Source organism: Pithys albifrons, chromosome 2, assembly GCF_047495875.1.
Source record: "Pithys albifrons albifrons isolate INPA30051 chromosome 2, PitAlb_v1, whole genome shotgun sequence".
Taxonomy (NCBI): Eukaryota; Metazoa; Chordata; class Aves; order Passeriformes; family Thamnophilidae; genus Pithys; species Pithys albifrons.
In genome coordinates, this window is record NC_092459.1 from 103,456,424 (window position 1) to 103,478,060 (window position 21,637).

The 21,637-nt window shown below is 37.0% G+C and overlaps 1 protein-coding gene across 33 annotated transcripts in view; it reads right to left on the bottom strand.

The window, feature by feature from the left end:
• The window catches only part of NRXN1 (neurexin 1), a 726,520-nt gene that overhangs the window by 474,155 nt on the left and 230,728 nt on the right, over positions 1–21,637 (bottom strand). For all 33 annotated transcript variants that reach the window (XM_071580693.1, XM_071580684.1, XM_071580616.1 and 30 more), the window contains one exon: positions 1–270. This exon is cut by the window's left edge and continues 32 nt beyond it. In XM_071580693.1, the coding sequence (XP_071436794.1) occupies positions 1–270 (270 nt within the window). The remainder of the gene's footprint in view (positions 271–21,637) is intronic.

Consider the following 21,637-nt stretch of genomic DNA (forward strand, 5'->3'; position numbering starts at 1 on the left):
GCCAGGCATTGTCATTAAATTTCCCATTCACAGGTTCCACCAGTGCTTCAAAGGCCCCTGAGCCCAAATTAATGACCAAGGAGACAGCTCCATTTTTCAGTGCAAGATTGACATAATCAGCTGATTTTCCTGTGTGAAGCATCAGTCCATTCCTCTGAAGCGTTTTAAATGACAGAGTTATTTCATCACTGCTGCTCTGTATAGGATTCTGAGATAAATCATAGCAGAAGTATTCTGATCCCTTGAATGTTGCAATATATTCTTCTTTTCCTGACAAACAAAAGTAGAGAAAAAAACAAATAAATCACTGGCACATAATTAAAGGCAACTTGCATGAATTATTTCATTGCTAATTTAACAGTATCACTATAAACACTGTATCAAAAAGTAATTAATTTAAAACATTTATAATCCATCAAGAAAAGAGATAACTGTGATTTACTGCAAACATATTTTAACTACATTTGCAGAATTTTTATGTGTACAATTAAAATCAGAAAATATGCTGCATCAGCAATTGTGTTAATCTTATTTAAGAAATCTGATCTGGAGCATATCTAAATATATAACATTCAGGTGAATGCACAAACCAAAGCATTATTCTAGTCAAAACACAGATATTTTCCTTCTCAACTCTTACTAAAATCATAGCAACTCAGAAAAAATCAATAACCTAGATATCTCCAGTTGCTCTGCCTAAGGTCTCGATAAACCAAAGCTACAATTCATTTACTTATGAATCTACCTAAAGCTTTATATAGCAGCACACCAGAAAGCAAAATAACATGCCTCAGTAATCAGATTTTTTTTCTACGATGTACTTTGTTTACTAGCCGGTGTGTACCACACAGGTCTCTTTTGCTTAGTTTATCCTGAAAGTGACTAAGAAACACACACAATAGAAGCTAAGCTTTAAATCTCATCAGAAAAGCAAGTGAGGTGTAACATATATGGAGATTATGTTTTCCCCTGAAGTCTTGCAGATGAACATGTACACTGGCCTTACACTAGAGGTGTGCAGAGTTTAAACCTATAAAAAGTCAAGATTTATTTGTTTAGCTAACAATAAGTTAGTAAAATCCTAATGTAAACCTGTAGATGTTTATGCAGTGGAAGGATAAATGGATTAAAAAACCTCTCAGTGTCAAATTTCATGATTCTTAAGAATAAACTCTATCTCCAGCACATAGCTGCATACATCAGTCTATGGTACCATCAGAACAAAAACAAAACATATGCTTAAATACATAGATAAAGAAAATAACAGTGTGAATTTAAGAGACCAGTGAATGACAGAGTATGAAAAATCACGTGTGAGGACACAGGTTTTTTGAAAAGTCTCTGGGCATATTTGTTTTCTGTTGTTCATCTGCTTAAGACTGTCTGCTAAGTCTATACATTAACATTGATCCCAGATAGTCTTAATGCTTCTCTTTAGATAAGAGAGCAGAGTGAGTTCAGACAGTACTGCAAAGTACTTCAGATAGGACTCCAGACATGATTGTATTTTAGTTTAAATTTGCTTTGAAATAAGAAAAATAGTAACTATTGGTCTATATTTATTTCAAGTGCTTTCTCACAGATTTGCTGCAGAATTCTTGTGGGGTTTATTTATTCGGTTGGGTTTTTTTGGTGGGGTTGTTCTGTGTTTTGTTGTCAATTCTTTTTTATTTTTTTTTGTGGCAGCAGCCAAATCACACTAGATTATTGTGTAAAAAAATAAAATTACTATTGAATATGCTCACTTTACAGCCCGAAGCAAGATTCACTGGTATCTAACCCCAAGTGAAAGAAATCAGTTTGCTATAGGAAATCCACAGCTGGATCACAGCCTATTTTGTAAATACTTTTTTTAAACAAAACAAACAAACAAACAAACCACACCTCTCTGAGCACCCTTAAGGATGCTTTTCCCTGCTGTTGACAGCATGTATCACAAAACAACAAAAAAAATCAAAATAGAGTCTCCAGATTCAGATTGAGCCATATTCCTCTACTGCAACAAGCAGTTGGTCACACACACTTCTTCCTGTCTTGGCCATTCATCATGTATGATAAATATTCAAGATGAGCTAAATGTATATTTTTAAACAGGCTTCTGTAAGACTATAATATCTAGATCTGGCTTCTGTAAGACTATAATATCTAGACAGCTAGTACCTCCATAGACAAACATAATCACCTTTCTGTGGGAGAATTAATAAATAGATAGCCAGGCTTACGAGTAACAAGTGGTTGCACAGTGAGAAAAGCTGGTGTCTCACCCTCCCAGTTCAAGGAAAATATGAGTATTGAGTTTTGGTGTGTGTTTTTTGTTTGTTTCTTTCTTTGTTTGTTTGTTTTTAACATGAAATTCCATTCTGGACAAAAATTACATTCTTAGAGGTCTTGCTTTCTATGAAGAGAAAAGCAGCTAAAATAAGTGAGGTATTGTGTCACCTGGCCACATTCATCCAGCATAAATTTTTGGCACTTAAAACAAGTGTTACTCTTTGCTAACTTCAGAGGTTCCTTATGCATGAATGAGACTAAAAATTAGTATATTCAATCTGTCCAAAAGTCTTTATTTTTTACCTTTGACATTACAGAAAGAGAAGCAAGAAAACACCTATTCATCCTACTTACAACTCTTCCTAGTCTATTGAAACAGCAGGTCAAGAGACACTGCAACTTCCACTAAGGACACACAGGAATAGTTGTACCCATTCTCCAGGTCTTAAACCTTTCAAATCCGACCTATATGCAGAACACCAGTACACTGATGGCAACATATCCTGGACCCTGACGTATTTCAGTAGAGGAGGAATACCTCAGCTTATTCGGCATAAAGAATTCACAAACAATACATTTTCAGGAGTTTCAGTGCACTAAAAGCAGTAGACTGCATGAATACCCTGCCTCTCATTTAATGAATATTTAATAAAAGCATAAAATGCTCAAGAGCAAATTTGTTTGGTGTGGATGCTTGCTGAGCGTGCATATTAAAACAGCAGGAATACCTACAATGGAGAGATGATAAAACTTATGCAGCAATGTGGTATGTGTAGCTTTTTTCCGTGTGTTTAATGACCATAACACAAAAAAATGAAGAACATAAATGAATCAATGCACAAAATATTTATGCACACATATTATGCACGGTGAGATACTTCTATAAAACCAGATCATTCACCTAGACAGGAAAATCCATGGAGCTCAAATATATGCCTGGCTTTTTTTCTTTTCCAAATTATTCCTAAACAAGGACCTGAGGACACAAGCAGTTCACCCAAGCATAATTCAAAAAATTATTCTTCAAACAATACTATGAATCCTGTAGCACTCATAATTATTTAATGCTCTCCAATTTCTTTTAGCTTCAATGATACAATCCATCATACTCAGCAATTTCACCAAAATGCTGTCATTAACTGCTATGTCTAAAGATTTTTGTACAAGACATCTAAAGAATCTTAAGTAAGATGTATTTATTCCCTTGACCTTACTGTGCCATCACTCTGGCATATGAGCTGATCAAAATCAACTCATGTATGAAGCTTCCCCGAATTCACAGGGGAGTGACATCCCATTTCGAGCATTTCTGGAAAGAAATGATGAAGATGGGTTTCATTTAATCACTGATTTCAGCAGTTGAATGATTTTAAGTTATACTGAACCATTTAAGTTTTAAAGATATTACTTATATTTACATCAAAATAGCATTTATTTGTTTAAAAACTGAATTTAAACTTGAAAACAAAAATGCTCAAACTGGGCATAACATTTTACTTCAGAAAAAATACTTTGGTTGAAAAACCTGAACACTGTGGATAAAGATATTAATTGAATAGTTTACCTACCAAACTACCTTTTCTGTTCATCTGCCAGAACAAAAATGTCGATTATAGGACACATTGTAGGACTGAGTTTCACATATTTGATCTTCAGAATTCATTGCCATACTATAATACAGACCCCCTCCCAGGAATTCATTAGGGTAGATCACTGGTGCATCAGAGCTCTAATGTTTATCAGGTAGATCTCATTCATACTTCAGATAACTGGGAGATGTTCTGATTTGACAACATTAGGTCCTCGGGTTGCAGAGTCAGGAAGCAAACCCTCTCTTTTGTGGATTCAAGACAATGGCACCTTCTAAACTTCCAGTAGTGCAACAATGGACACTCTGACTGAATAGCATCATTCCTGATCCAAACTGGCTTGGTTCCTTTCCCCTTGCCATTTAAGGTTATAGTAATTATGGGCTGCCAGTTACCATGTTTTCTGTAAAACTCATTGAGATTTCTGATGTAAATGGCTTTCAGGAAAATAAGCTTGAGAACATTGCAATGTTTCAGCAACATTTTCATATATTAAGAAATTCACTTCTAATGTCAGTAGTTAAAACAGCTTTTACTTTTATTCTGATGAGTTTCACTGTTAGGAAAAACAATATTTTGGCAGACTAAAGGTCACAGGACTTGAATGAGCAGATAACAAGACAGCCTGGATACTCAACTGTCGGAGGAGACCCAGGGTTTATACAGTGGCAAAAATACTACAAGAGATGGATAGACGAGGACGCCGAAGCCCAGGAACCCGGCTCCCCGAATATGGAAGCTCTGCGACAGATTTATAAGGACTCTAATGTTCACACCCTATATTGATGTTTTCCCAGTTTGAATGTTATACACCCTAATGTGTCTACCCTGGTTGTTTTTCCCTTGGTAGTTCCTTGTCCAAGTTCCCTCTTCCCACAAAACCCTCCGGGTCGCAGCCCCCTGTCCTGGCCTGACCCGGCCATGGGGGCGGTTGCCGGCGGGGCCGCCCACGAGGCGCCGCTGGAGCCCGGGCGGGGGCTGTCCCTGCCTCGGGGTGCCGGAAGCCCTACGGTAGACTTTCCCCGCCCATCTCATTCTCCCATTGGTCCTTTTGCCGCTCCTCCCCTCCCTCCTTCCCTTTGTTTGCATGTACCCAATGAACTCTGTTACTCCTCCCCGTCTCCGTCCCTCTTCCCCGCCTACATCCGGGGAATTCCCATGCTCTCCTCAAAAGCCAGCGCGCGGCAATAAACTTGGCTTTTCCTCGTGGACTCCTGGCAAGTGCGGGCTTGTTCCGTTCGGGACGGTCGCCGGGCCGGGGGCGGGAGGAGCCATCCCTCGCTTCTAAGGGGCCTGATCCTAGGGAGCCCTGCTTGTCGCTTTCCTAGCCTGGCTCCTGGAAGCGGAAACCTCTCCACCGTATCGGTGGCTATTTTTAATCCGCTGAAAACTCAACTGCATAGTAATCTCATTTTCCAGTAGGTGCCACCTTCTAAGAACTACAGTACTTCGCCACAGGCATTTGACAGCTGAAAATACACTTCCTGGACTTACAGAAGGATGAATCTTGAAAATTACTGGTTTCAAATGATTGAAGGGAGATTAAGTGCAGAGTATCTTGAGATATATATGGCACGAATTCAAATATCATCTTCTATGACAATATTCTAATTGGCCGAACTAAAAATATTACAGAAATTATTTGAAGGTAGGGAGATAACAATAAAATATTTCCATGTTTCACCAGTCTCTAGAGTAATGCATTCCCCACAATAAAAATAAAATTTTCTCTTACAATCACTTGCATGCCACCTCAGCAACTTTGTCCTCAATATAGCATTCATATCTGGGAAGTGATCAGGCATTGTAACTACAACATTGCTTCATCATATCCAGCTATAAGATGAGAAAATAGAAGGTAAAACAGCCACAGGTCTGCCACTGTATGATTTTGGTGTAGGCTAGCAAAAACTCAGGAAAACCAAAAATATGAAATCAGGTTGCAAAGCTTTATTGTGTTTTGTCACTGAAAAACAGGTATTTCTAGCAGACATACACCAGGATGCATATAAGTAAAAATATTGTGACACAGAACAGAAAAGCCACCTAACATTACTGGTAAGCAATCCTGTATTACCTCTTTAATATCAAGAAGATGTAGTATTTTACTTTTGATATGAATGCACGTATTTAGAAGGGACAGATTAAAAAAATATGAAACAATCAAATGTTTTATGTACAAACCCAATCATAATCTGTTGCTACATTTTGTTCCACAATTTTTGTTGATCTTATGAGTGAATTAAGAAAAGGCTTCACTAATAAGCAGTTGTGTATACTGCTGGTTGTTTGTTTATTTTTTTTAAATTATCACTTAATGACACTTAGAGAAACCATTAAAAATGCATGGCAGTCATTCTAGCCAGTATGAAGTGTTGCACTTCATTTAATGATTAAAATGTAATTACCTGCATAGAAAAGCACAAGATATTATGAACATCAGTAACTGAGTTTAACATGTTTTTATTCTGAATTAAGAGTACTGTAAAATATTGTGTATTATGGCAGTTTAAAACCAAAATTACAGATGATGCATAAATACAGAACAACATGATCTGTCTGTGTCACAGAAAGGATTCAGACAAGCATGTTTTATTAAAGCACTTGTTGCTGCAAAAAGCATATGCTTCTTTGCCCTGTTCCCCACTGAAGTCAACAACTTTGTAATATTCAACTCTTTGAAGTTCATTTAAGTCCTTAGTTGTGGGGGTGACAGTGTGTCTGTGGATCTCTTAAGGTCTGAGGTGACTGATGAATGCATCCCTAAGGACCAAAGAACCACCTGTAGAACGTGTATGCCTTGTAACCAGTAGAATCTTTCAATGTATGTTAGGTGAACTACTGACCAACAATGTACTGGCATGTTATATGCAGGAGTAGATAAAAGTGAAGCTGTTACTAAAAATAAAGTCTTTTATCTTTGGTGAGCCTTCTAATCACACTGCAGCCTGAGTGTCTCTGCCTCCTCTGACCACCGCTAAGCTAATCTACATTACCCCAATAATGGGTGACCCCAAAGAATGATGACCCCCAACGTACCCTTATACTTAATTTGATGAAACATCTAGAAGAAATACTTCCATGGTCCTCAGCAGATTTTGTAATCCTACATAAGCAATGTTAAGCTTTACAGCATATCTTGTCTACTCACTGGCAGTATTACACCATAAAATAGGTCTAGCTGATTTAATACTAATTTGATCTTGTGTCCATGCCTAATTTTAATGACATGCATATTACTAGATGCTCTGATCTTAGTAGGTAGTAACAATAACAGGACCATAGACAACAGAAATAAAAATGTACAGACAGAGTAAGCAAAATCTGTTTATTGATAGGTGCAATCTTTCTTTACAAAAGAAGAAAAAGGAAGTCCTAAAATAAGTTTAGTAACTAAAATCCAAAAACCCATGTTATGTGATAAATACATTTATTATTATACAACAAAACTTAGTAGAGTGCTGTCAATTTATCTGTTTGCCAAAAGAATTATTGTCAAAGAGAAAACAAGCTGACATCAGTGATACTCTACTTTTAAGAGTCAAGTTCCTTCTGTACAGACTTCAAAACATTTAATGTGGACTGAATAAATAAATTATGGCAAATCAGAGTCTAGGATGGTCCCAGATGTAATGTTTAGTGCTCCATTTCACAACAATTTAAAATTCAAACATTTATCTGGTATGCCATTATCTTATCTATAAAGTATTTCCAAAAAGGTAATGCAACTAGGGAAAACTACAATAAAACAGGATGTAGACAAAACCATTAACAAGAATGACTGATACAATAAAAACAAACTACTTCTTTAGTAAACTTTACAGTAATAGCAAATTAATGGCTTGTCATTACACACAGTGGGAACACTTTCCGCATAAGGTCTGCACCACTGAACTTAGAATGATCTCAGGATGCATCATGCACAACATTTCTCAGTAAACTGCTCTTTTAGGAACCCAGCCTATACCCTTCCATTAATACATCATTCATTCAATTTTTAAGATGAAAAAGTATAAAGACTATAAAATAGTTCTCCAAATGCTATACCTGAATTTGACACCTTTTTGTTTCCCAGTTACATAAAATAGGCTTACCAAATTGCATACATAAATAAATCATGGAGGCACTCAAAGAAGAAACCAAAATACTACTGTCTATTTAACAAATTTAAGACCTAAGTATGAAAGAAACAAAAACTATGGGGTTATGATAAAGTCTAAGAAATTAATTCAAAGAGAATGCAGATGGTCTACTTTATCAGTTAGGATTTAATTAATTTTAAAAGTACTGCTGCTGTTATACACTAGCAGTTTTCTGTTTCTATCATTTGTATTTTTTAATAGAAGAATACTCCATGCTTCCCTTAATTTGTCACAATCTTTCTTCCTTTCCAGAAACTATTCTTCTTGCCCTCTAAACAAGTCTTCACTGAAAATTCCAAGGATACAATTTGGAGTGAAAATGAGATTCATGATTCCAAATCCACAACCTGGAAATATCTAAGTGTTTATTTCCATTTTTTATGTCCCCTTCCCCCCCCCCCCCCCCCATGTATATAAATATTTCTGTCTCCTTTCCCTATTATTATGGTATACTCTGAAATAGATAATGAATGTTGGAATAGATTCTCCAATAGCAACTGAAAATGCTGGTCTTGAGCATCTTATTTGTCAGTATACTCAGAAATTGATTGTACAATCCATTGCTGTAATACTTAGCAAACTTTGAGTAAGAAACAAGTTAGATCTTTACTACACATAAGTAAATAAAGCAAGTTGCACTCAAGGCTGTTAAAAGCAAATAGCTACATTGTAAACAGGAACTTTCAGTCTGAAAAGAGTTGCTATTGTTACAGAAGATGAAAATGCAGTGTCACAAAAACAGCAGTTACCAGCTGCAGAAGCCATTCTAAAATAAATTTCAATTTTAGTAGTAACATAACACTACATTCTTCTTCCTTTATTAGGAAGTAAGTCCATTATGAGATAATCACGACTAGCTTTACATGGGAACAAAACATAAGTAACTTATTCTGAAAGACTCAGGAATCACTTCTCAAGGGCTTATTATTATAATTTTAAATGATACTTTGGCAGAAAAATGCTGTACGAGTGCCTATTCATTCAAAAAACGTGAAGAGCTTGTGAACCAACTCAAGCCCTTCTCCAGGAAAAAATGTTGCACTCAAAATGATGACAAGGGAAGTAAAACTTTGGTTAGTTGTAACCAACTGCTTTGGACTACCGTAGTGTCTATTCATGACATATACTATCAGTACCTGGTTTATCTCAAAACCACAATACACCTATAATCCCAGTCACCACAGTCTGCACTACTTGCATCCAACATAAAAGCAAAACTAGGCTCCATTTAAGTAAAATGAGATGCAAAGAAAAATTCTACCTGACAAGAAGAATTTAACAGCATAAAGGATACAGTCATGCATAATATCGAGTTGCAGAGGAGAAACTTGGAAAAGCTCTTCTAGGTCCTATTTTGTTTTACACACAGTCATTAAATTAGTTTTAAATTATGGGAAGTATGAACCACTGATCCCTCCCCAACATCTAGGATTAGAATAAAATTATGATAGTTGCCACTCATGATAAATGACTTACAGGGAGCACTAGATATGTGATAAATTACCCCATTTTGCTAAACAGCAATTTAAATTCATTTTTAAAATGGGTAGACCATGCAATTTCCTCACTAATTTTCATTTCCTTTTATTTAATCACACAGAGTATGCATTTCAAAAGCAAATTCACAACTGGGGAGGGAGAGGAAAGGAAACAGAAGTTTTTAGGAATGATGCCATCTTAGTGTACATTAGATACTAAAACACTAGAAGCAGAAAATAAGTGAACCTTTTTCCAATTAACAGTGCTATCATTAATAAGTATCTTAGGAAGTCCTGAGCTTTATATTTTAGTGATAATGCCTTTTATATAACTACTCAAAACCAAAAAGTTTGGCATCATGATCGGACATTCTTGTTAAATTAAGAATAAACTTCAAAATGTCAAATACTCATATCTCTTCTACATTCACAGAAGAAACTGTTTTTACCCAACCTTCCTGTTGCATTAAAACTCAATTATAAATTTTGATAAGATGTTGGGAAACCAGAGCATCGTTATACCAAGAAATAAATATAGGCTTAAGTTCCTCCGCCAAAGTACAAACCGAGCCAGGCAACTTATCAGAGGCCTTTCTCAGGACTCATGATTCCCACTGACTTTACAGCTAAACTGCAAAATACAGATTTTCAGCTTTCAAAGGATCAGAAGCACAGAGACTTTCAATATCAGATTGCTTACAGAATTAGTACAAAAAATGACATTACAATAGTAAAAATAATGTTTTTAATTTTACTCTAAGCAAGTATATAAGTTCTGCAAATGCAAGTTTTAGAATGAATCTAGTTTGAGAGATGAAACAGGAAAAGAAACTTCTTCCTTCCCATCCTGGGCTGGCTCTCCATCCATCTCACAGAAGAGAGCTGTACAAAGCCCAAATACATTTGTTCTTGCGAAAATTGAAAGCAGTCTGTGTCCTGGATAAAAATCCATTTCCTGGACTACTCCTTGGAAAAAGCAGTATCACCTTACTACTTGCTGAGGGTTTTCCAAACAGCTTACATTCATTTTTCATTGTTGTAAGTAAAAATGAGGATTAAGAGAGGAAGAAAGATTATTTTGACTTTGTTGCTGGTATATTTAAATAAACATTTCAAATAAAAGATTAAAGAAGAAAATAGTCTCTAACACATTATATAAATTTATCATAATATGTAGAAAGAGTTCACTAGTTAAATTCTCTGACAAGGAGCAGTTCCAATGCTAATAAGAAAATTCCGAAACATCAGCTGGATACCTCTCTTATGACACCACACAGCACTGCAGAATTAGTGCAGCGTGTCCTGGGGTTTGGATGCAATAAAAAACAACAAGCAATTTTCTAGTCCTAATTAACTTCCACTAAAAGATGCTCTTTGCAAAAGTAAGCTTTCCAGAGATGTAGAGGGAATGCCACTGCAAAGGTATTATGTGCATGATGAGGCACTCTGTTAAAACCAGTTTTGCACTTTTATCAGAGACGTACTACAGGAATATCGAGCATTTGCCTAAGTAATAAGAACTACAGCATGGTTCTGAAAACAGTAAAACAAAAAGACTTTCTGAAGGATATTGTACACACCTGTCACTTTTTTTTTCTCCTCAATCTGTGTCTAAGATTGTACCATTGAGGGAATGTCTACATAGAAACACTGGGGGGAAAGTCTGTTGGATTTCTGCATTAATCTTCAGAACCTGTTTGGAAGAACCTATTTATAAGCTTTAGTCTTCCTGAAAACATGGGGAATTAATTTGAAAACTGTTGTTTTACCATATCTTCCAGCCTGTTGAGGAGACTATCATCTAATAAAGAGAGTTTTTTCACAGGTAAAAGAAAGAAATATTTTTCCAAGCTAGTGAGTATATGAGGAATACATTTTATGAAAGAATCCTACAGCAACAAAGGGGATGTGAGAAGCTGAAGTCTTAACTGTAGAAATCTGCTGTTTAAAATAATGAGCTGAAATGTGCTAATGGCCTACTGCTACACTAGAAATATTTGATCTAAACAAGCAGTCCCTAATATCCCATTGCAACCCTTTCTCTTCAAATAAAAGAATTACGTCAGCTACAAACTGCAAAAGAACTTTTTCCACTGATTAAATCCTGGATCTATAAGAACCTCAAAACTTTTCAAAGTTAGGCAGACCATAAGCAAGAAACACTCTTTGAGCTTTTTTATCTTAACTCACTATCACATGGATAATAATTCAGCCAAAACTGTATTTTTAACATAAGGTTGCATATGAGAAGTAGCAACAGAAACAATATGTCTTCCTCTGGTGTATTTCATACTGCTTTTGGTATCAGAATTAAATTCAGCCACCATCAGTGGGTCAAGAGTCCAAATGAGCTACAGGATCAGAAAGGTTGTTATTAAAAACTAAAGTTATAAAAAATTCAATAGAAATGTAAAATTTTAAGAAAGTATTTTTTCTTCCAAAGGAGGACAAAAGATAGAATTTCTTATTTATTGAGGAAAAGAATATTACCATTTTAATTTGGTTTGAATAATTGGTATTAAACTTCTAATACCTAATAAATTTAAGTGAAAAAACTGTCCAAATATTGAACTGATTAATGATCACTACAATGCATAGTAATATTTTCCCTTTACAAATATAGTGGGTGGACAAACCACTAAGGACAAAACAAAAATTTAAATAATGAGCATGACACAGACCTTTAGTGAATTGGACTAACAACAGACAACATTCTGCTCTGGAAAGAATATATTATGTAGAGTTAAAAAAAAATAGCATGTATTTTAAAATGGAGGAAAATTAAAAGTTATTAGTAACTATTTGTATAACATGAATTTCTATCAAGGTCATGGCCATAAAGACAGTCTCTATTTCACAGAGAAAAAAACACCATAGTTATTCACACAGAACTGCAATCACCTGTAAGTGTATTGAAAGAAACATTCAAGGGCAAATCCAGAGCAATTGTGCATAATCATGAAACGATTATTTAAAAATTTGGATGAAGCACTCAAAGCACTTCACAACATATATAAAACCTTGATGGTTATGGTAGTGCTGTCACAATTTCTTAAGTCTAGAAACAGTTTGACCTTTTATTGTTTTTTTTCCTGTTCCTTCAGTGCTGCTCACCACATCTCTATTCCCTGTGTCTTCTTTTTTTCTTCAGAGACCTCTTTTATTGCACTGTACTTCTTGCTGAGAGGCAAAGGTAGGCTAAGGCATATGCTGGTCACTGTTCTCGCTAATCAGCGGCCACTGGAAATCCCCAAGATCAGAATAAGCTCCAATAATAAAAATCCTCACACTGACGTCCGATCCCATCAGATCTCAGAAGCTAAGCAGGGTCAGGCCCGGTTAGTACTTGAATGGGAGACCTCCTGGGAATACCAAGTGCTGTAGGTTCTAGTCCTGAGGACTTCACTGTCACCATCCAAGCTCACTCAGCAGTGGCAGATGAACCTTAGGAGTTAAAGGGTGGGGCCAGTTTTGCACATGCTGTGCCTCACCTAACAAAAAATCCACTGTGCAGGTTCGAAGGACACACCCACGTGGGTAGAGCCCTTCCCAAATCTTCATTTGCAAAGCCTAGCCATACATACATACACACACACAGTGTAAAGAAACTCAATGGATACATTTACAAGTTTCAAGTAACAACTGTAAATGTACCTACATTACACAAGATAATTCTTACCATCACTTCTCAGAATCACAGAATGGGTCAGATTGGAAAGGACCACAGTGAGTCATCTCGTCAAACCTCTGTGCTCAGGCAGGGTCATCAGAGAGCAAATGGCACGGGATTGTGTCCAGACAGTTCTTGAATATCTCCAGTGAGGGAAATTTCACAACTCATCTGGGCAATTTGTTCTAGTGTGTGGTCACCTGCATAGTAAAGAAGTTCTTTCTCATATTCAGGTTTCTGCCTGTTGCCTCTTGATCTACAGGTTGGTCCCACCAAGCAGAGCCCTGACTCCATCCTCTTGACACCCACACTTTGCATATTTATACACATTAATATGGTCCGCTCTCAGTTGCCTCTTCTCAAGGCTGAACAGGCCCAGCTTCCTCAGCCTTTATTCATAAGAGAGATTCTCTAGACCCTTGACCAACTTAGTAGCTCTCTGCTGGACCAGCTCCAAGAGCAACATGCCTTGAACTGGGAGCCCAGAATTGTGGCCTCACCAGGGCTGAGTAGACATCCAGGATCACATCCCTCAATCTTCTGTCAATGCTTTTCCTAATGGACACCACAATACCATTGGCCTTCTTGGTCACAAGGACACCCTGATGACTCGGTAGCCTGTTATCTACTAGGACCCCGGGATCCTTCTCTCCAGAATTTCTTATTCTTTTTAATACGTATCAAGATTTGACAGTACACAGTCTTTAACAGAGTTTAAAAATGTTCTAACATATTAACAGTAAGCTAGAATAAGCTAAGTCTTTCAAGAACCTATTAAATACCAATTTTTTCCTTTAAATGACTTTCAAAAAGCAATAAACAGGTTTCTTGACCTGACCATAGCTTTAAAGTTGTATTTAGCAATATGCGCTGATTTATTTTCAGCTATGAATATATAAAGAGAGCTGTGTAGATTTATCTTTAAATTACCATTTTAGGCCTGTATTGTAAAATTCTGAAAGATTTCTAACTATCACAAAGTTGTCTTATAAAATCTGAGAAAATCTAAGGAAACTTCTGCAAGTGGCAAAATAATCAGTATTATATATGCTCTACATTTAGTTTTTTGAAGACTGACTAGCTCCTTCCCCATTAATTCCATATTACCTCCTGATCCTTATTTTTTTCAGAAGTCATAAGTCTTTGAAACAACTTGATAAGAAGGCCTCCCTATTGAGATTACCAATAGTTTTTTTTATAGAAGCTTGAAGGAACACTGTAAAAGCAAAAGAAGATTAGCAGAGTATAAAAATAATTGAACTCTAGTGCTGCATTGATATTTACAGGAAAGATTTTCTGTCATGTCTCGGTCAAGTTATCTGCTGGTAAATTCCACTCAAGACAGCATATTTGCACCACTGATACTTTATCCTGTTCTTTATGCAGTAAATATGTCTAAGAAGGTGAGATACTTACATTATAGTACATAATTTGATATATTTGCACAATTGCACACATCTAACAAAAAATGTAACTCCTTTCTCAGGTTAGGGAAAAGATAGAAAAAAGATGTAGATAGAAATAGTGACACTGTCAGAGATACTGACTCATTTTAGAAACATTAGATATTAAGAAGTAATTTCACTTCTTCAGGAACCTGTCTAAAGTAACTGCTTAATGTATTTCAATATTTATTATTACAGCATAGGAGCTTAGTATTATTTGCAGCCTCATGCCCTATAGATATGAGAAAAAAACAACACTGTAATCATCCAAAGAACACTTACATAAAAAACTCACCTGAAAAAATAATTTAACATATCTTATAAAGGATAATCAAAAGATAAAAGGTGAGATACTCTTCTGATAAGCATATTACATGAATTTCAGGTTTACTACCCTTCCTTTTTCAATTATCTAATCTGCATTCAGGGTGTAAAGTTTCTCTACATATCAAGGCATGAAGATTGGGTCCACCACAGCTGCTGGTACTCCATTAAGTTGTCAACCAGAGTGAGCAGGGATAGAAGCAGTGGAGTCTGTATTTTTGCACTAAATGTTTTGGCAACTGACATCTATTTTCTACAAATTTCTATCTCCTAACCAATGAGGGAAAAAAAGCAGGACCGAAGCTTGTGTCAACAACAGCAGGAGCCACAGGCTGGTTCCTCCTGCACAGCTTGAGTATGACTGCTGGTCCCGCACAAAACTACATAGGAGTCAGGAGTATAACTGTATTGATTATTCACACACAAATACTGCAGTGTAGGAAAAAAACCTCTCTGCAGACTCTTCCTTTTCTCTCAAACAAAAATGAGATTTTTTTTTCACCTATAGTATAAAGTAACTGATGGTTTACTTCAAATTGTAATTTGAACATAAATGCTCTTATTAGCAGCCTCCATTTTTTCCCCTGTGCCTCATAGGTCTCCTGTAATTACCCATCAGTTGCTTAGACATGGAGCCCCATTGGCTGGATAGGTTTTACATTTATTACATTAGGAAAATCATAGAATCATGGAATCATAGAATCAATTGGGTTGGAAAAGACCTCCAAGATCATCGAGTCCAACCCTTGGTCCAACTCTACTCCATTTACTAGATCATGGCACCCAGCGCCACGTCCAATCTGTGTTTAAAAATCACTAGGGATGGTGAATCCACCACCTCTCTGGGCAGCCCATTCCAATGCCTGATTACTCTCTCTGGAAAGAATTTCTTTCTGATATCCAACTTAAATTTCCCCTGGCAAAGCTTAAGCCCGTGCCCCCTTGTCCTATTGCTGAGTGCCTGAGAGAAGAGACCAACCCCCAACTGGCTAGAACTTCCCTTCAGGTAGTTATAGACAGTGATGAGGTCATCTCTAAGCCTCCTCTTGTCCAGACTAAACAACCCCAGCTCCCTCAGCCTCTCCCCATAGGACCTATGCTCCAGTCCCTTCACCAGCCTTGTTGCTCTTCTCTGGACTCGCTCCAGCACCTCAATATCCTTTCTGAACTGAGGGGCCCAGAACTGAACACAGTACTCAAGGTGTGGCCTCACCAATGCAGAGTACAGGGGAAGGATCACTTCCCTGGTCCTGCTGGCCACACTAGTTTTGATACAGGACAGGATCCCATTGGCCTTCTTGGCCACCTGGGCACACTGTTGGCTCATGTTGAGCTTCCTGTCAATTAGTACTCCAAGGTCCCTTTCTGCCTGGCTGCTCTCCAGCCACTCTGTGCCCAGCCTGTAGCACTGCATGGGGTTGTTGTGGCCAAAGTGCAGGACCCGGCACTTGGCCTTATTGAACTTCATCCCATTGCAATCAGCCCATCTCTCAAGTCTATCCAGATCCCTCTGCAGAGCCCTCCTGCCTTCCAGCAGGTTGACACTCCCTCCCAACTTGGTGTCATCAGCAAATTTGCTGATGATGGACTCAATCCCCTCATCTAAATCATCAATAAAGATGTTAAACAGGACTGGACCCAACACAAACCCCTGGGGAACACCACTGTTGACTGGCTGCCAGCTGGATGCAGCTCCATTCAGCAGCACTCTCTGGGCCTGACCCTCCAGCCAGCTCTTAATCCAGGAGAGGGTACACTTGTCCAGGCCATGGGCTACCAGCTTTTTCAGGAGTATATTATGGGAGACAGTATCAAAGGCCTTGCTGAAGTCCAGATAGACCACATCCACAGCCTTCCCCTCCTCCACCAGGTGGGTCACCTGATTGTGAAAAGAGATCAGGTTGGTCAGACAGGACCTGCCCCTCCTAAACCCATGCTGGCTGGGTCTAATCCCTTGTCCACCCTGAAGGTGCTGTGTGATTGCACTCAGGATGAACTGCTCCGTAACCCTGCCAGGCACGGAGGTCAGGCTGACAGGCCTGTAGTTGCCAGGGTCCTGCTTGCAGCCCTTTTTGTGGATTGGGGTGACATTGGCCAACCTCCAATCATCTGGGACCTCCCCAGAGAGCCAGGACTGTTGGAAGATGATGGAGAGCGGTTTGGCAAGCTCTTCTGCCAGCTCCCTCATCACCCTGGGATGGATCCCATCTGGTCCCATAGACTTGTTAGGATCCAGCTGGCTCAGTAAGTTGGTCACTATTTCCTCCTGGAACACAGGAGGGATATTCAGCTCCCTCTCCCTGTCCACCAGCTCCAGAGGCCAGTTGTCTTGAGGGCCACCTGTCTTACTGGTGAAAACTGAGACAAAGTAGGTGTTAAGTACCTCAGCCTTCTCATCTTCCTTAACTATATTTCCCTCCAAGTCCAACAGAGAATGGAGGTTTTCCTTGCCCCTCCTTTTGTTATTAATGTATTTATAAAAGGACTTTTTGTTATCCCTAACTGAAATAGCCAAATTTACTTCAAATTCCACTTTTCTTTCCCTAATTTTTTTCCTGCATGACCTAGCTCTATCTGTAAATTCTTCGTAAGTAGCCAGCCTTTTTTTCCATAGTCTGTAAACTTTCTTTTTATCCCTGATTTCTTTCAGAATCTCCCTATTTAACCAAGCTGGCCGTCTTCCCCTCCGGCTGGCCTTTCGGCACACTGGGACAGCCTGTTGCTGTGCATTCAAAATCTCCCTCTTAAAACATGTCCATCCCTCCTGGACCCCCTTGCCTTTAAGGGGGGGTGCCTTTAATGCCACGGTACAGTAGCCAGAGTGACAGGATCAATATACAGCAAATGTTTGCACTATGAGTTCCATAATCCAGCAGTTCAACCTTCTTCTACAACCCTAGTATTTACTTTATATTACTGAATATAGTTTGGTTTTCTAATGTTCCTCTCCATTTTATAGCACCCTGAAAATAAATAAAGGTCTTTATGCGCAACATGCAAGACATTTGATTCTGAGTACATGTCATTAGAGTTCTGAAGCCATTTGATTATTACTATAGATACCTTCAATTTAATTGAAATTGAGTTACTGACAAAACACACTAGCATTCATCACAGAAACATCAGGGCAGTTATTTAGTTCATGAAATTATTTAAACCTTTCTGAATTTTCAGGGAAGAAAGGGAATTACTGCACATGACAAGAAATCATTCTGTAATTGTTATCTGTATTTCTCCCCAAGGCTCTTACTCCCTATAAGTTTTCTTAAGAGTTTTGATTGCAAGCCTGATGGCATTCAGTTCCGAAACTAATAGGAAGCTATGATTATTGCATATTAAAATTTCACCCACTGGTACGTTGCTGAGGTAACATTATATCGCAGAATTCAAATGAGACAGTGATACAGTTGTAAATGGTTTAAAATTAAAGGTATGTGCATCATTAAGGATTCTGCTTAATTGTCATTAAACAAGAAATTTGCAGACTAGCAGTCCATTCTTTCTTAATTCTCAACTACTCGAGTTCATTTTCATTGGATCCCTAAACTAAAATGTAGAGGTAAAACACAATTTAACTGCATCATAATTTTATTATTTTATTATTTGAGGATTATTTGTTTGTACGTTAGTCTGGGGCTATGGAGACAGTACTCACACAAAGTATTTCCATGTCATAAGTGAAAGCAGGCAACATTGACTAGTCCGGAAGCCAGAAAAATATGCATGTTTGATGTGTACAAGGGCAGCTCCTACAGCTCTTGTTTTTCCTGCTACACACCTCAGTTATTTCCCTATGCCCCCAATACTGAGTTAATAAGTAACTTTTCTGTGCTGCCATACCAGAAACACAGACTGATTTGGGCAGCTTCAGGCTTCCCATTTTTTATTTTCTATCCTAATCTTCCACTTTTTGAGCCTCTTTGTGCAAGCATGAGCAAAAGCTGAACAGCAGCCTGCACTGATTCCTCAGAATACTGTAATACAGAAAATTTTTCTTCACCCATCCTGTTGAGTTTCTTTTCTTAATTGGATGCTGCATCATAGGAAATGACCCATAAAATTACTAAATACATTTACCCATTTAACAGCAATGAACTGTTTCAGAAGAAAGGAAAAGTGCAGCTAAAAATTCTATTGAACCTCAGGAATCTACCATGGATTTCCAAACTGGTTTCAAGAGAAGCTGCATCTTGACACATTTCTGATGATGCAATTATCAGCATCTGGATATTTCTCCTTAACAACTGAGTAGTGCTAGGACAGGATAACTTTTAATACTCCTTGACATCTCTCAAGACTCATAAAAGGACATTAAATTTTCCCCCTAATGTCATCAACTTTTCAAGCATGGCATTGTTTGTAAAAGCATGCTTTGATTTTCTTAATATTCCAATGATTTTGCAGAGTACCACCTTTCTACAGCACAGTAAATTTTATGTGCTTACTCACTCCAGTCCATTATTTTTTATGTTTTTTTCCTATAGTCACAGCTGACCATGGACAAAGATCTATGAACCAAACAAACCCCAGATCCTCAAGTGGATAGATGCAGGATAATTCGATGTTTTGGCTCCTATACACCCACAGCTTTCTCTCATAAAATAAGCTGCAACTTCAGTAGTGACCCAATTTTTGCTGTATCTTTTATTGTTAGAACAAAACCAATTATGAACAGCTCCCAACAAAGCTAAATATTTTTCACATTTTTTTAAACATCCTGCTTATTTCTGATACACTTAAATTTAATTCAGTCTCTGTAGACCTCCAAATGTCTTGAATGCACACAGATGAATGCAGAAAGATTAAACATTTTCTTACTGTGACCTACAACAATGTGCTGAAATTTTAATTATTATGTTAATTCAAGCATTGGGCCCAGTGGATTTATTATATCCCAGAAGCTAATACAATCAACTCTGAAGTGAGATGTAGGCATTAGCTGCACCTAAGTATTCTGTATACAAATATTTAGGCTGTGCAACTAATGGCTAAGCACTAAAAATATTCATAAAACTTAATTTTGAGGCTTTGTCCTCAAGTAGATGAGAAGTTCCTCAGAAAAAATCTGAAAAAGTACCTGCTTGTAGAAACAAAAACTTGTGTCTCAAGCAAACATTATCATCTCCAAATTCCAGCGTTTTGAAGCAAGACTAGGATTTATTAGGTGTTTTTTTTAAAAAATGAAATTCTTAATTATACATTTCAGAACTCCCCATATTATACCATATATACCAGATATGTAACATAATAGGATAACAACTTGGGAAAAGAAAAAAACAGCCAACAACTTCTTTTTTCTTTTTTTTTTTACACTGAAGGACAGGATCAGGCACCATCCACACTGTATTAGAACAAGAATGTCCAATCTTAAAATAGTGCATTTGGAACAAAGATGGCTTATTATTCAAGACAAGAAATTTCCGAAGTCTTGATTATTTAAAGGACCAGCATTGGAAGAAATATCAGTCACTGAAAATTAAGGTTTGATCTTTTTCACAATAGACACTATAAGTGTTACTGATCAGCTATCCCTCACATCAAATTCCAGTTTTTTATCATTAGCCTAGAAGAAGTGCTTATTGGCATTTTTTATTAGTCTGAGGCTCAGCAATGTTTTTCTTATTTGCCATCAGCAACATGATTGACTAAATCGAAACTCAAATTTTAAATAATTTCGAAGACAAAAAAAACAAGGTGAAGAAACTTGGTGGGGTGAACTTGTCAGATATTGGTAAAAACAATGAAACTTTGCTGACTACACAAACCCTTCTTAAGCAATGGAGCTGAAGGTAGCTTACATAGTCTTATTTTTTCTTGATTTGCTACATCAGAGTAGTTTTTGTTAAAGTGTCACAAAAGCACCTGTGTTGTAATTAGAAGCAATGTGAATTTCATCAAGGAAAAGTTAAAAAAATGTTTAATATAATAAAGGTAAGCATGAATTAATGAAAGCTTTCAGGCTTTATACTGCCAAGCCAGAGATTTTGTTATGTGCTCATTTTTATTATACATTTTAATTGCTTACTATCACACTGCCTTGATAACCATCACAAAGACAATTCCATAATTACCAGATATACATCTTTACATTCTGAATGCAAAAAATAAACTACAAAGGAATTCTATAATCAATATTTTCTCAAGTTGATGTAAATAAATAACCCCGATATTAAAGACTGCAAATAGCTCAAGTATATATTTGTATTATTTTTAGCAATGTGATCAAAAAAGTATTTTTATTGTATTAAATTAAGCATTTTCATCCAACAAGACCCCACATTCAAAGGATTCTTACATATTTCTACTCTACTTAAGTCTACTTCTAACAACCTGTTCAGAATAGAGGCTACATATCCCTCACATGAAAAAAAGAGGTTTATTAAAGCACAGATCTAACCCAAACCTATACCTGTGTTCAGCTTTTTATTTTTTTGTTAAGTTCTTCAAGATCTGAACTGGATCATGCTACAAGGGTAACATCTGAAATTTACAGAACCTTTACAGTTTAATTTATTATATGAATGCAATGTAATCCCTATTTGTATCTACATGAATATACATGCACAAATATAGACATGTATTTATACATAGTTCAAAACCAGGAAATACTTTCTTAATGTATTTTCATCAAATCAGTTGCTTCCTCCCTATTACAGTAATTATTTAGATACTTAATTAAAAAAAAAAAAAAGAAGAAACCCAAAAATATTGAAACCAT